The sequence below is a fragment of the Gadus chalcogrammus genome, chromosome 16 (genome assembly GCF_026213295.1).
Source record: "Gadus chalcogrammus isolate NIFS_2021 chromosome 16, NIFS_Gcha_1.0, whole genome shotgun sequence".
NCBI lineage: Eukaryota > Metazoa > Chordata > Actinopteri > Gadiformes > Gadidae > Gadus > Gadus chalcogrammus.
The window spans coordinates 20,274,217-20,289,216 of record NC_079427.1 but is presented as its reverse complement, the minus strand read 5'-3'; the positions used below and the strand labels follow the sequence as shown (position 1 = coordinate 20,289,216).

Here is a 15,000-nt window from a genome sequence, read left to right as displayed (position 1 = left end):
AATTATGTTTTATTTTTCTCATACTCTCATAGTAGTCGCAATATTATTATTTGTTCACATTCCACAGAGTCCACTTATTGTTGGAATTGGAATAATCATTGAACAAAGTCCTATTTATTATGCAACAATGTTAATCGGGATATACTGCCCTCTTCCGTGTAGAAAATTTACGACCTTGACAAGACGTATGTAGGCCTATGAAACACACACGCATGGCCTCAGTCTTCCTCCTTGGATTATAAATTCAAAATTCAAAATCCGAACTCGAGAGCTTTAACACTACCTCTCACACATACATACACATGCACAAACGCGCACAGACACACGCACGCAGACACACACACATTCACACACATACATTTAGAGTCTCCCCGCGCCTTGCCCCCCGGAGGAGTGCTTTCCCCTGTGATGGTCATTCCTGTGCGATCAACTGTGCTCTTGCATCGGGGTAAGCTTCAACTCGTGCACCGCTTGGCTAGCATGTGACCGGCTTATGAGCTGTAGTCCTGGGTAAAAGAATGCTGCCCCAAGAAGAACTATGCTAGAGACCTCAGCACATGACCCAACGTGCTGTAGTTCTTCTGTCTTTGGTATAGTTTCCTTGTACCACGTGATCTGGGTCGGCAGAGTTGCGTGACGGTCACACGGCTGAGTGAGAATGGTGGTCTTGATGGATCGGTTCCTCAGATTGAGGTCGTGGATTAAACCATACATTGTCTGTTTTGTATATTTAGCGATATCATTTTTAATATCGGGCTTAATGAGTCCCCATTCAGGTGTGATTGGCTGTAGATTTGTTATGTTGTAGGGCTAGTCCAAATGTGGGCAGTATTCCTGTGATTCCTCACAATCTTAAACAAATTGTTCAGGATTGTTCACACGCACAATGTGTGTGGTGTGTGTTGTTCACACCACACACACACGCACACACACGCACACGCACACACACACACACACACACACACACACACACACACACACACACACACACACACACACACACACTCACACACAAACACACACACACACACACACACGAGCTCCCTGCATCACATAGCTGTAATCTATCAAAATCCTCAATTGCTTTTCTGTTGTTCATTCTGATCTCCTGAGACTATACTGGAGCTTCTCATTTATGAATCACTCTGTGATCAGTTGTGTCTGAGATACTTTTCATTAGGAGCAATAAAGAGATGATTTAGTAGAACACTTTAAGACAAATGAGTTTGAATTGAGATATTCATTCAATAAATATTTGAGAAGTAGGATAAACAGAGATCTCATCACTCGTATACCCATGATCTCATTCAATTCTTGTATATAGCGAAGAGAAGAATGTCTGAAGATTTGTCGTGGCCCTTGAGCATGTATTACAGTAAGCAGAGTGTCATTTTTTTCCTCGTCAGTACATCCATGCCTGACATTGTTTTTGCAGCTTGTTGAAGCACACTTGAGAAGTTTAGGTATGTCCTCAAAGATGTTGAAAATCGCCAAGTACATTTAATTTCAAGAATTCTGTGCGTAATTAACTAAAGGTTCTGTTAGTTGTGCACAGCTTATGTAAATAAACCATAGATCCGGGACATCACAATTACATGAATTGTTTGCCGATGAGAGTATTATATAAGATTATGTAAAAGTTGCACTGAGATTTGTTTGTGATAAACTGAGACAATGGTGGTCCAATTATTGGTGTTGTACTGAGACTAATTTGAGAGCTTGCTCCACTCCCAATGTTCCTATAGCTGAGAGACTAGAAATAAAAGACCTGCAAGAACATGAAGAGAACTCACACAGTGGGCACTGTGAGACTCAACCAGGGTGATTTCTCAGGGGTGAATATAGAAAAAACACCAAATCTATCACAGGTCTTGACTGCTCATTTCTGACTATGAAATGTTAATGTGATATAAAGGAGGTCTCATGTTGAGAGCCGTACTTTGCTAAGTGAGTGCTGGGCTCCCCAACACAACATCATCTCCAGCTGTTATGTTAGTCCACTTTTCCTATTGTGAGTTAGCGCGTTAATGCTATTAACTCAATTCAATGTTTAAAATGTAATTTAAAGACAGCGATGGACAGCCTTTCAACATCCATCATTCGGACCACAATTTTCACTCTAGTCATTACTCTGGGATTCTTGAGGTATTATTGTTTTCATTATTGCTTATTATTGCTTTACTTATTCAAAGATAAAAGGCTGAACCAAATGTTAAACAACACATATTCACTTGGCTAAACAAAACTTTTGCATATACAATGTGTTCACTCTGTCCCGTTATCAAACACACAGACACACACACACACACACACACACACACACACACACACACACACACCACACACACACACACACACACACACACACACACACACACACACACACACACACACACACACACACACACACACACACACACACACACTCTGCCTGAAGGTATATTGTTTGTCTAAGGTCTGCTGATCCCGAGACAAAAAGGAGAAAAAACCATGAATATGATCCAGGGCATGTGACGGTGTATGAGTGCATTCCTGTGTTAGAGCCCCCAAATGTGAACTCACAATGAGATCACACACTCTCCCAGAGGCCTGCCCCCACCGCTCAAGGAGGGCCAGACTCAGAGCAGGGGCCTCAGTGAGAAGCTGGCCGTGTGAGGGACAGCCTGTCGTTGGAACAGAAGTTTAAGGGGTAACAGCAAGGAACGGTAAACAGTGGATCCTACATCATCGTTGGTCACAAGGCAGGGGTCAAACCAATCCTGTTTACGTCAGTCGAGAAACATCCTTAAGAGAAGTGCCGGCCAGCTGTCGTCAGGTTGTTTAGAGACGTTTGGTTGCTGCTTCGGACGCTCTCGTTCCCCAGCGCGGTGATGCGGGGCCCGTATGTGTGTGCGCTGGTGCTGCTGGTGCTGCAGCTCCCGGGCTTCTGTGTGGCTCAGTTCCCCCGGCTGTGTGCCACCTCGGAGGCCCTGAGGACCAAGGAGTGCTGCCCGGCGTGGCAGGGCGACGGCTCGGCCTGCGGGGCCATGTCCGGCCGGGGCTTCTGCGCGGAGGTGGAGGTGTCGGAGGAGCCGTGGGGGCCCCAGTACCCCCACAGAGGCATCGACGACAGGGAGCGATGGCCACTGGCCTTCTTCAACCGCACGTGCCGGTGCGCCGGGAACTACGACGGCTTTAACTGCGGCGAGTGCCGCTTCGGCTACCGGGGCCCCGGCTGCGGCGAGTTCCGGGAGTCGGTGCGGCCCAACATCCTGAGTCTGTCGGTCGCCGAGCAACAGAGGTTCATCTCTTACCTGAACCTGGCCAAGAACACGGTCAACCCCGACTACGTGATCACCACGGGGACCAGGGCGGAGATGGGCGTGGACGGGGAGAACCCCATGTTCTCCGACGTCAACACCTACGACCTGTTTGTCTGGATCCACTACTACGTGTCGCGGGACGCCTTCCTGGGCGGGCCGGGGAACGTGTGGCGGGACATCGACTTCGCCCACGAGTCGGCCGCCTTCCTGCCCTGGCACCGAGTCTTCCTGCTGCTCTGGGAGCACGAGATCCAGAAGATCACGGGGGACTTCAACTTCACCATCCCGTACTGGGACTGGAGGGACGCGCAGGCCTGCGACGTGTGCACCGACGCACTGATGGGCGGCCGCAGCAGCCTCAACCCCAACCTGATCAGCCCCGCCTCAGTGTTCTCCTCCTGGAAGGTGAGTGTGTGTGTACACGTGTGTGTGTGTTTGTGTGTACGTGTGTGTGTGTGGGGGGGAGGGGGGGGTTGTGTGTGCGTGTGTGTAGGTGTGCGTATGTGTGTGTGTGGGGGGGGGGGTTGGGGTATTTGTGTATATGTGTGTGTGTGTGTGTGTGTGTGTGTGTGTGTGTGTGTGTGTGTGTGTGTGTGTGTGTGTGTGTGTGTGTGTGCCTGCATATGTGCAAATGTGTGCTTTTGCGAGTTTGTGTGTGAGTGTGTGTGTGTTAGGAGTGCGGGAGTGAGAGAATTGGAACAAATTTGTGAAAATGAGGGAACACATTTTAAGATTATGAAATTGGCTTTTGACACTTCAGTGCACAATGTGGCTTTTTCTCACAAGGCAAAAGAAATGGCCCCAAACTGCTGCCAGAAAAGTATAATTAAAAATGTGGAGGAGGGAGGACACATCCTCTTCTTGTGTGTTGATATGTACCTTGTATTAACTGTGTATGAAACCACATTGTTCTCCCTCAGGCCTCTGTGTATTCTAATTATCTCATCAAACAAACAAATGTTTGTGGTTGGATAGAAATTTGGTAGGGATTAAGGCCCACAGTAAGTGCACTCATTTGAGTGTGTGTTTATGTGTGTGTGTGTGTGTGTGTGTGCGTGCGTACATGTGCATGAATGTGTGTGTGCATGGATATGTGTGTGCTTGTGTGTGTGTTGTGTGCTTGTGCGTTTGGTTGTTTCATTAGGTCATATGCACCCAACCAGAGGAGTACAACACACAGGAGACGCTTTGCAAAGCCAACGGCGAGGGGCCTTTGCTGCGCAACCCAGGCAACCACGACCCAGGGCGCGTGACCCGCCTCCCCACCTCGGCGGACGTGGACGCGGTGGTCGGCCTGACCGAGTACGAGACCGACACCCTCGACCGCTTCGCCAACGGGAGCTTCAGGAACGCATTGGAAGGTAACTGCCCCACGCAGGTCCACCCGACCCGCCGCCCCGGTCCAGTGTTCACTCTGCAGCCGGCTCACAGCTACACCTGAGACCCACTGAGGTACTACCCCCTTACAGCCTCCGGCCCCAACCCATGCAGGTGCCACCCCTTTGTTGCAGAGTGGGATACTTACATCTGACCACTCGGGGCAGCAGTGCCATTTCTGTGTACAGTAACCTACCGCTAGCTATCTTCAGCTAGCCAGTTGATGCATGGTCGCTATGCAGGAGAGCCATGTTTTAGGGTTGTCAGTAAATAAGTAATGAGTAAAGTCTGTGTCAGTGTAGTTAATAGTACATCCAATATACTACACCCTAACAGCCCCGTCCTGTGTAAACTTTGTACCAGGTCACAGCTATAAATAGGACCAAACTATAGCCCCGGTGGTTGTACCTGATGCATTGCCCTCCACTACTGAATACTGTGCAGGATTGCTTAACTTTTTCATAAAAAAAGAGACCCCAGGTATCTAGCTTAATCCCAAGTCCTTTTTTGTATCTTCTGATGACCCCCTCCAAAGAGCATTTGAATCACCTCCTGTAGGCATACGGCCAGGAAATTGATAATCGCATATGTCCTTGAGACTCCCTTTCATATAAATGGAAATGCGTCACTTTTATTAGCCCTTAATCGACAGGTATAAATGAGGATTTGTAAAAATCAGGATAGCGCTCAGCCTGGTGGTCAATCCATGATCATTTAGGCAGGAAGCCTGCAAGGATGGTTACGTTAGAATTAAATCCCCCGCTCATCCAGAGCCCATTGCTGTCCAAGTGGCCTCCGTGCGACTTATGCTGTAATGTAAAAACGAGGGCTGAGGGAGTGTGAAATAACTAATCACAGCCTCCATCTTTCTCTCAAGTCATTCTGTGAATAATCCATGTTTTGTTCAGTATCTGATCCTGTGACCTCTTGGTGAAGGATTGCATCACTTCCTGTCGGGCTTGAAGTCTGTTTCGTCCTCTTTCAGATGAAACAGACTTCAGGTCTCGCTCCCAGGTGTCCTTGACCCATTCATCACCTGCTAATTACATCACTTTCTGTAGGGCTACGACCCCAATAATGATAATTTTAGTAGTCTTTAATTCCCTCTTTAACACAAAACAGAGCCCTCCAGATTTCTCCCAAATAGCCCAGACCCCTAGGTCACCCGCTAATTGCATCTCTTTCTACAACTCCAATGTTGATCATTTTAGTAGTTTTGGATTTACTAGTTGATGGCCATATGCGAGAGAGACGCTGTCACAGCAAAACGCTCTCATAGGTCATTTTTGTAGCATTGACATTCAACCTATTCTGAAGGTTTGGAGAAAACAAGGGTTGGGTTTATAGACAGGAAATTATAAAGTCCACTGGAAGCGGCAGTTAATGCTGATGGTTAGCAGCATCATCAAAAAGATGAACGGAAACTTTGCTGAGCTTCAATGCGTGACTTCGTTCTCCTGTTCAGGAGTTGCTCTTTTCAGCCTCTGAATGACATAGCCTTCCAATAGGCCCGCTCACCATTTACAGCTGAGTAAGGGAACCACACCGGTCCCCCCTGTCACAGCCAGCCCTGACAACGCCCCCTCTTCAGACCCTTGCTCAATGTCGTCTGGTGCAGCTCATAGAGATGTCACGGCAGGAGAAGAGCAGGACAGTAAACAGGAAAGAAAAAATATATTGAAATAAGAATAGGCAAAGAAAATAACCTACCTGGGTATAATATAAACTTTAAAATAGATAAAATGAAAAGCTGTGTGCATGTTAATAATATAATGGTAGAGATAAACATTATGACATGATACATTAATGTAGTTCTTTAGGGCTTACTAAAAACAATGGACCGATAGGGCCAAGGTACTGCTATGTAAACTGGAACTAACATTATGAACTGGAACTAAAACCAAAATATATGGTTTTAGTTCCAGGAGCCAACTCTCTGAACATAATTAGAGACTCTGAGAGGCTGCATAATGCATGGCTGGGGCTTCATTCGCTGGTCATATATTCCTGCCTGGACTCATTCTTATGCTAATGTGGCATGTGATTTCCCTCCCTTTCCTCCCTTGCAGGTTTTGCCAACCCAGAGACCGGCATGGCCATCACCGGCCAGAGCACCATGCACAACTCCTTACACATGTTCATGAACGGTTCCATGTCTTCTGTCCAGGGCTCTGCCAACGACCCAATCTTTCTCCTGCACCATGCATTCATTGACAGGTAGAGCGGCACAACGTCGTATCAAAGTATATAACCATGCAATATATATATATAACCATGCAATGCACAACCAAATGGGATAAGTGTGATACAGTGCAGTGTGTAAGTGTGATACAATGTGACGCAACACACACATACACGTACAAACACAAACACACACACACACACACACACACACACACACACACACACACACACACACACACACACACACACACACACACACACACACACACACACACACACGCGCGCGCGCGCGCGCGCGCGCGCGCGCGCGCGCACACACACATGTTCAATGCATGTGCTTACAAATACTAGCGTTCACCCAACAAGTCAGTGTTCAATCATGGGGCAAGTTTAGGCATGCTAGCCATATTCTTATTATTTTATTGAAGCTTTCGGACATAAAGGTACAGAGGGATGCATACTCAAACTAGCATTGAGACCGTTCTGATCACGTGACTGAATATTCTGTGTGATCAGTCTGGACCTCTAGCCAGCATTCACATCGATTTCCAGAAAGAACAATGCAATCAGGGCCGTCAGGGACTGTACCCAAACAGGATGCTGCATTTATTAGGACTGACACCGGATAAAATCATTCTTTACTTCAAATAATTGTTTCTTTCTTTGCTATTTTCTAAAGGCCAACATTCTAGTGTTCTACAATAGTATTTTTTATATATAAATAAATAAAAATTGTGTAGATGATCAATACATGGCACGATAAAAGGAAAGAGGAAAACAGCAGAACCAAGAGGTAAGATGAACAGAATGACGAAGACAGCGCATACTAGACGGCCATGGAGGGAACCGTCACATGCAGATAGAAGAATAATTTGTGTGTACATTTTACACGTTTTGCCACATCTCCACTTTGGAAGATAACAACTCTTCTTTAAGCTACAGTGATATTTTTTCATCCACATTTCTACACAATGATTGAATATTCTACCTCAAGTGGCAGGAGAAAGTACATCCAAGTCATTTCATCAAGGATTTTTTGGCTTTGTGGAAATCCGTGTTGACATTGAAAGCTGACTGCCAAAGCAGTCAGCTTTCAATGTGCCAGATCAAATAGTTGAACGCCTGTGAAGGGACGAGTGAAGAACAGGGGCCTCCAATATAAACAATAAAGCTCGCAACGCAATGCCCTCTGAGTGAATATCTCTCACGTCCTCCCCCCACAGATGATAAAGAGTGGACGAATGGGGAACAGTGTCAAAAAAACCTGCAGTGCCCCTTTAAATCTGTATCTATCACATTAATATTCTTCCTCTTGCCTCTTGTTTATCCTGCAGTATCTTTGAGCGCTGGCTGAGGACCCACACACCCCCCCGCACCCTCTAACCCCGAACCAACGCCCCCATCGGACACAACGACGGCTACTACATGGTGCCCTTCCTGTCTCTCTACCGGAACGGGGACTACTTCGTGACCAACAAGGTTCTGGGATATGAATACGCCTATCTGATGGACCCTGGTAAGCGACAACACACACACCAGTAGTATTATGGTTTTCCATGTGCTTTTTTGGCATGATTGTGCCTTCTTTCTTTCCGTGAGTGTGTGCGTACCTACACAGGGCTCAAGGTACACTGAATCTAGGACAACCGGGGCTCAGGGGGGGATGTTTGCCCCGCCGAGCCAATCCAAGTCTCGCCAGCTTACCTCCAGTTCCGTCCTCTAGTGTGGAAGCGTCCCCGTCGGGCAGCTTGGCTCTGCACAAGATTCACTCAACCAATCAGCTTATCACAGCGACCGATGGAGATGATCACAATACCGGACGTGTCTACAATGGATGAATTATTATAATATTGCGGCTGCTTTGGAATTTGTTTCATTTGATCGCAAACGATTTTCACAGCAATGTGAATGGTTGCTGTAATGTTCTATGTCGTCATCCGGTGGTACGACTATCCTCTGTATAACAAGTGGACATTTACCTTGAGTCCCGTGTACGTAGACACACTCACAAAAAAAGCCTATTTTCCCGCTCACACGCACCTTCCTGCCAGAAGGCATACTATATACTAAAAACACACACTTTGCACCAATGTATTTGAATTTGTACACATTTAAGATATTTTCTTCCTGTTCCTCTCTTCCTATAGGCCAGAGGTTTGTCCAGGAGTTCCTGACCCCCTACCTTCAGCAGGCCCAGAACATCTGGCAGTGGCTCTTGGGTGCTGGGATCCTGGGTGCACTGATCGCTACCCTGGTCGCCGCAGTTGTCGTCGTGGCGATCAGGAGGAGGAAACGGAGTAACAGGAGGAAGCTGCAGTCCATCTACGGCGAGAGGCAGCCGCTCCTGAACAGCAGCTCAGAGGAGGGGTCCGCGTCGTACCAGACCACCATGTAGCGTGGCCGTTTGGACACACACACACACACACACACACACACACACACACACACACACACACACACACACACACACACACACACACACACACACACACACACTCACACAAACGTATGCAAGCAGTACATACTTGTGTCAATGTGCACACCCCATAGAGAGAACACCTCATTGGCCATTAGTGGGAAATGATTCAGTGCACTTATGCACGCCATTAAAGGGTTAATTTCCCAATGGCGCAAGCAGATAAAAATAGACCAAATTCGAATCCATCTTTTCCCTAAAAGGCTATTACTACTGCAATTGGCAACCTTAGTTAGTTCCTACTGAGAGTGACAGATCACGAGAAGATTGGGTTTCTTAAATATGCAATTTACTGGCACCACCAAGGAGATTTAACACATCCTAAAAGCACATCCAAAGTGAGGATTTTATAGTTCCACCATTTTACCAAAAGGTGACCTTTCCTCGCTGACTTTTTTTTTGACTCTCTTTAGTTTCAGTAATTTATTATTTTTGTTTTCCTTTTATTTTGACTCGGTTCCAAGAGGATCCCTCCGATATCTCCTGTAAGTCTCCTGAGATGCAGTGACCCTGATTGAACTGAATAATGATTTAAATGAAAGAACTCAAGTACAAATCACAAAGGATGTGCTATATTTTCACTGGTGGCTAGCCGGTAAACTCTAGTACCTACCTGACCCTGACCACCAGGAGGCTCTCTGACTAATGTTATTATCCAACTGCCTAAGTCCATGAACCACCGCTGCTATTCAATTTGAATTGTAAGAAGAAAATGAACTATGAACGACCGTATCTCGTCCGTGAGCGAGATGCTCACCCTCATATCATCAGTAAAGTAAGACTCCATTGCATCTCAACGATCCTACTTCTTTGGACGAGCAATAAAGTTGATCCGAGTCTATCTTTCTTTGTGGTCTTCACCCGACTGATTGCTGCTCATTGTAAACTAAAGCCAATTCCTGTGGAGAAACACAACGAGGCTTTGGAAGGACAAACTGTAAGTTACAGTGGGATATGTCCCTATATAGCATGCAATGCACAACCATGAACACATACTACGCAACCATGAACACACACTACACAACCATGGACACCCACTACCCAACCATGCACTCACACTACCCAACCATGCACACACACTACACAACCACGCACTCACACTACCCAACCATGCACTCACACTACCCAACCATGCACTCCTATTTAGGAGCGATAACTTTGCAAAAAGAAATTGCAAAAAAAAAATCCATAACGACAAGGCATGTTTTTGTGTTGCTCTGCTCCAGGAACAGAAACCAAATGGGACCATAGTAATACATCAAATGAAATACCATTTTATAAAAGTTTGGTATTCCAAAACAATAACAGTTGTGATTCAAATATTTTAAAAAGTAATACCAAAGCAATTGCAATAATAATGTTTTGGTGAAAGCATCTGAATGTTTATATCTTTCAGACAGTTTTGTGAATCTTTCATAAAGCCAACAGATTAGTAGTTATGCTTTTTAATATTTGAATGAATGGCTTTAGTAAATCTGAAAGCATGATGGGTGGAAAGTAGGAAAAATAGTTCCTGTCATCCTGTAAACAAATAAGTGTAAAAAATATAAATACATTTAAATACAAACTACCTAGGAATACTGGCTTGTATTGGTTTTTTTTTACTTGTACATTCAAATAAACACTTTTTTTGGTATAGAGGAACAAACGGAGCAGATCGGCTATCACTGGATAAAACCAATCACCAAATAGAAAAACAAGTAAATGATGGTCTCAACGATCAATCAAATATATTCTCAAAGCCCCGGTTGGGTGGGATGAAAATGACAATATATACGGTGGAGATGAACATTGCATACAAATAATGCCATTCAAGAAATAAGTGGACTTGCATTGAATGAGCTTTCTCCCAACATCCCAGTTCTCTGTCCTTGGTACTGAATTACCACCTTATTACATACGTTTGTTGTCTGCATGGAGAATATTTCCCTATTATATGAACTTTCGTTGACTATTAGTTTTTATATAGATCCAATAGGGTTTGAGGGTGGATTGGATGCGGCTCACTCTGACTGAGAAAAGCCAGGGCCTGCAGTGAAGGGGGGATCATAGGTCAAACTATTTACTATGCAGATATTTCAGAGCAGCTCGCTGCTGCTCTGGGCTGAAGACTAGAACAGAGGCTTCCATAGAATAGTTAGGCCAGAATGTTAGAGATGGGTGGACCACGGCATATTAAATAATGGTCCTTCTCATGTATAATATTTGAAACAGAAACCGCATAATACGCTGTCCAGGTACTACGTTGTGTTCAAGCCCGGTACCGTATTCATGCCCGGGAAGTGTTCAATCAATAGCGGATGGCAGGTGATGTAACCAGTGACCGATGGTAGCTGGTGTCGCTGGTATTCTCTGGTGGATGATGTAACAAGAGTCTCAGCTGAAAGACTCCTTGTTGAATTCAAAAGTGACTCCAGTGTAGCGGCCGGAATTGCACAGCTTGTGGAGAGTCCTCGAGATGCCCTTTGGTCCACAGCAAAACACGCCCACGTGCTTTCTGTATCACACAAACAAACACACATGTAAAAACGTTGACTAGAATACATACACAATCATAGGAGGTTATACTGTACATTAGTAATGCACAGACCAGAACATATAGAATATCCCTCTCATAATAAAAAGGTAAGCTTCCCATATGTAGATTTTGATCAGACCCATCATTTATACCAGAATGAATCCTCCCATTCCAACTCACTGCCTATTGGCGTTGCTGATTTCATCGAAGAGCAGCTTCCACCGAGGTCGACCAATCGAGAGCCTTGAACTGAGGGGGCGGTACTTCTCCTCAGACATGCTCTGCAGTAGAGAAAGCAGAATTGAGAATATACAATGATTTAGATTAGTTATATCATTTTGAGCATCTGATTCAACATACCTCAACAAATGGCAGTAATACTAAAAGACATTGCAGTTGCAATGACAATAGCTGTGCTCAATTGGGCTCTCTTGTTTTCCCTTATTGCGACCCTTGTTAATCCCTTACTCATTCACTCCATAGTGAACACTATATTGTACACTATATAGAGGGGTGTAAAGTGGGAATTCCTTCACCTATCTTGTGGTGGAATCTATCGCGAGACGTGTACTAGTCGCTTTCAACAAGGTCACACGTGTTACGTGTCAAATGTGAAAGCTAATTTGCATAAGTAACGGAATGTGCATCCTCTAGCCTATTGATTCGAGGTCAATACACCATGGGGTGAAGTGCAGAAATAAGCGCGCCGACAAAACACCACACACTCCACCAGGAGGGTGGTGGAGCGAGGCTTGTCCTCAACAAAACACCACACACTCCACCAGGAGGGTGGTGGAGCGAGGCTGGTCCTCAACAAAACACCACAAGCTCCACCAGGAGGGTGGTGGAGCGAGGCTGGTCCTCAACAAAACACCACACACTCCACCAGGAGGGTGGTGGAGCGAGGCTGGTCCTCAACAAAACACCACACACTCCACCAGGAGGGTGGTGGAGCGAGGCCGGTCCTCAACAAAACACCACACACTCCACCAGGAGGGTGGTGGAGCGAGGCTGGTCCTCAACAAAACACCACACACTCCACCAGGAGGGTGGTGGAGCGAGGCTGACAGCAGGTGACTAATTCGTCCCTGAAGTGGGACTCTGCCATCACCGCCGGTTAGATGTGCAGCATTGGCGTGAGTCCCCTGGAATGATTTATATCCATTTAACCCTGCCAGGCTCTCGTCCCTCACGACGAAGAAGCCTCTCTTTGAAGAGCACCTCTGATTGTTGCCACACGATTCTGCCGTCTATGTCACAAGTCTTGTGTGGAAGGGAGGAAGTTGGTGGGATCCTCATGCGGAAAATCCCTGCCAACCCTCCTCCCCCCACCCACCCACACCACAGAAGACCACCAAGAAGGACACAATGTGAACGTCTGAATGCATTTAGCCTCAGCAGCTACTGCTTCTTGGCAGCACTCCATCCCCCACATTGTGACTAAGGCTCCTGCCCACTAGGTGACAAACCTGCTATAATGAGTCTGCCGACTTATTCGGGGAGAGGGGGGAAAGGGTGGAGAGAGGGGGAGAGGGGGAGACGAGTCGGCGATCGGGGCAGGCGTCCGCTCTGATTGATGTGTAATGTGGGTGGCATCAAGACCCACGATTTTGCTGCCCTCTGTGGAGTCAGGAGGGCAAAGATTTTTCAAACCGGTTTGATATTGTGGGGCACGACTCGTGGGGTGTGATGGGGACAGAGACTGATATCCGCATTTACTGTGGCACTGGCAACGGCCAATGGGAAGGAAGAAACAGCCTGATCCTCGTAAAGCATGACTGGACTGGATCAGAATGTTGACCGTCTGATATTAACACATCTTCCTTGTAGTTTTAAATAGCCTGAAAGGCTGCGAAAAAGGCCGGCTCAGCAATCTATTTTATAAAACAAAGGTGCGTCCCCAGCATATGGTGTTTTTCGTGAATAGTAATACTTTTCAGACCGAGTGGCTTTTTCTTTTATCATTGAAACAGTTTTGCATCACGACAGCAATCAATGAATGATTCAAAGGCTCTGATGAAATAAAGAATGAATGAATTGGTATCTGTAGCTGTTGCAGGGCTGTAAAAAGCCTATCCAACCATTCAATCGACCATTGATTGGATGGCTTCCTTGTCTATCTACCTACCTACTCAGCTGTAGGCGTGGACTCTGCCCTTGCACTCATGTGCATGACCAGAGTCTTCAGGCCCTTGCTTTAGCTAGAGCTAGTCACATGGTTGTGGGGAGAGGCTTTGAACGGAGGCCTGAAGGGAGGGTTGGGATTTCTTCCATTGGACCATTGGATACTCTCAAAATATAGCATACTCGGGCTGGTTTCCCCATACTGCCTCCCCTAGCTTTAACTACCAGAGAAACAAGTAATTTTTCGAGGAGGAATGAATGTGCTGTGGTGTTGATGCATTCATACATTTCTGCAGTTTATTAAATTTCTCTGTTTTTACTGTGACGTCTTCAGAAGAGTGCATCAGTAGGGTAAGAGTAACCTGTCTCATGACGGGCTAAACACAGCTTACTCTCTCTATTAGTGGGTGAACAATCCAAAGCTTAGTGAAATCTGCCTCACAATGATAGGAAGATCTGGAACCATCTAAGTTCTACAGAAAATGAGCCCTTTAGAAAAAAGTAATGGGGTGAGAGCTCAGCAATTAAACTGGACTCAAACTGAGTCCTTCCCCTGGGAGGAGAGAGGTGGCATTGACAGAGCCCGACAGGAAATGACAGCCTCAGCTACAGACTGTATCCTCTAATCAATTATCAATTCAATTCTAAGAAAATAGCATGGCATCTAGTCATGCACCTGCTCCGTGACTCACCCAAATACTGTCAGCCTGAGCTGTCACTTTTGAAACACTACCATGTACATTTAAATGAAAGAGAGAGAGAGAGAGAGAGAGAGAGAGAGAGAGAAGACTCAATATGCCAACTTGAAATTCAAAGGATCTTGTGTGGCCCTCTCTAGAAGGTGTATATTGCCCCCTAGTGCTTACTAATTGAATCAACAGTTTTGCGTGGGTGACCGAAGTTACACATGGAAAGAATTGAACAGAGAAGCCCAGATGTATATTAACATACACACAGAAGGAATACATGAGGTTGAATCAATAATATACTTTTCTTACCTGGAGATCCTCTGTCTGACT

At 45.9% G+C, this 15,000-nt stretch overlaps 2 protein-coding genes across 2 annotated transcripts in view; one reads left to right on the top strand and one right to left on the bottom strand.

Annotated features, from left to right (window-relative positions):
- The first annotated feature begins 2,651 nt into the window (after positions 1 to 2,651).
- Positions 2,652 to 10,265, top strand: tyr (tyrosinase). The gene is given in 5 exon segments (XM_056611300.1): positions 2,652 to 3,707; positions 4,447 to 4,663; positions 6,749 to 6,896; positions 8,198 to 8,379; positions 9,011 to 10,265. Coding segments are annotated over 5 exon segments (1,632 nt in total). The 5' UTR covers positions 2,652 to 2,870; the 3' UTR covers positions 9,259 to 10,265.
- A 394-nt stretch (positions 10,266 to 10,659) lies between these two features.
- Positions 10,660 to 15,000, bottom strand: part of LOC130406594 (NADPH oxidase 4) — a 19,358-nt gene continuing 15,017 nt past the window's right edge. The window contains exons 16-18 of the mRNA XM_056612260.1: positions 14,980 to 15,000; positions 12,038 to 12,138; positions 10,660 to 11,836 (exon numbers count right to left, since the gene is read on the bottom strand). The exon at positions 14,980 to 15,000 is cut by the window's right edge and continues 48 nt beyond it. Of these exons, the coding sequence (XP_056468235.1) occupies positions 11,716 to 11,836; positions 12,038 to 12,138; positions 14,980 to 15,000 (243 nt within the window). The 3' untranslated portion in view covers positions 10,660 to 11,715. The remainder of the gene's footprint in view (positions 11,837 to 12,037; positions 12,139 to 14,979) is intronic.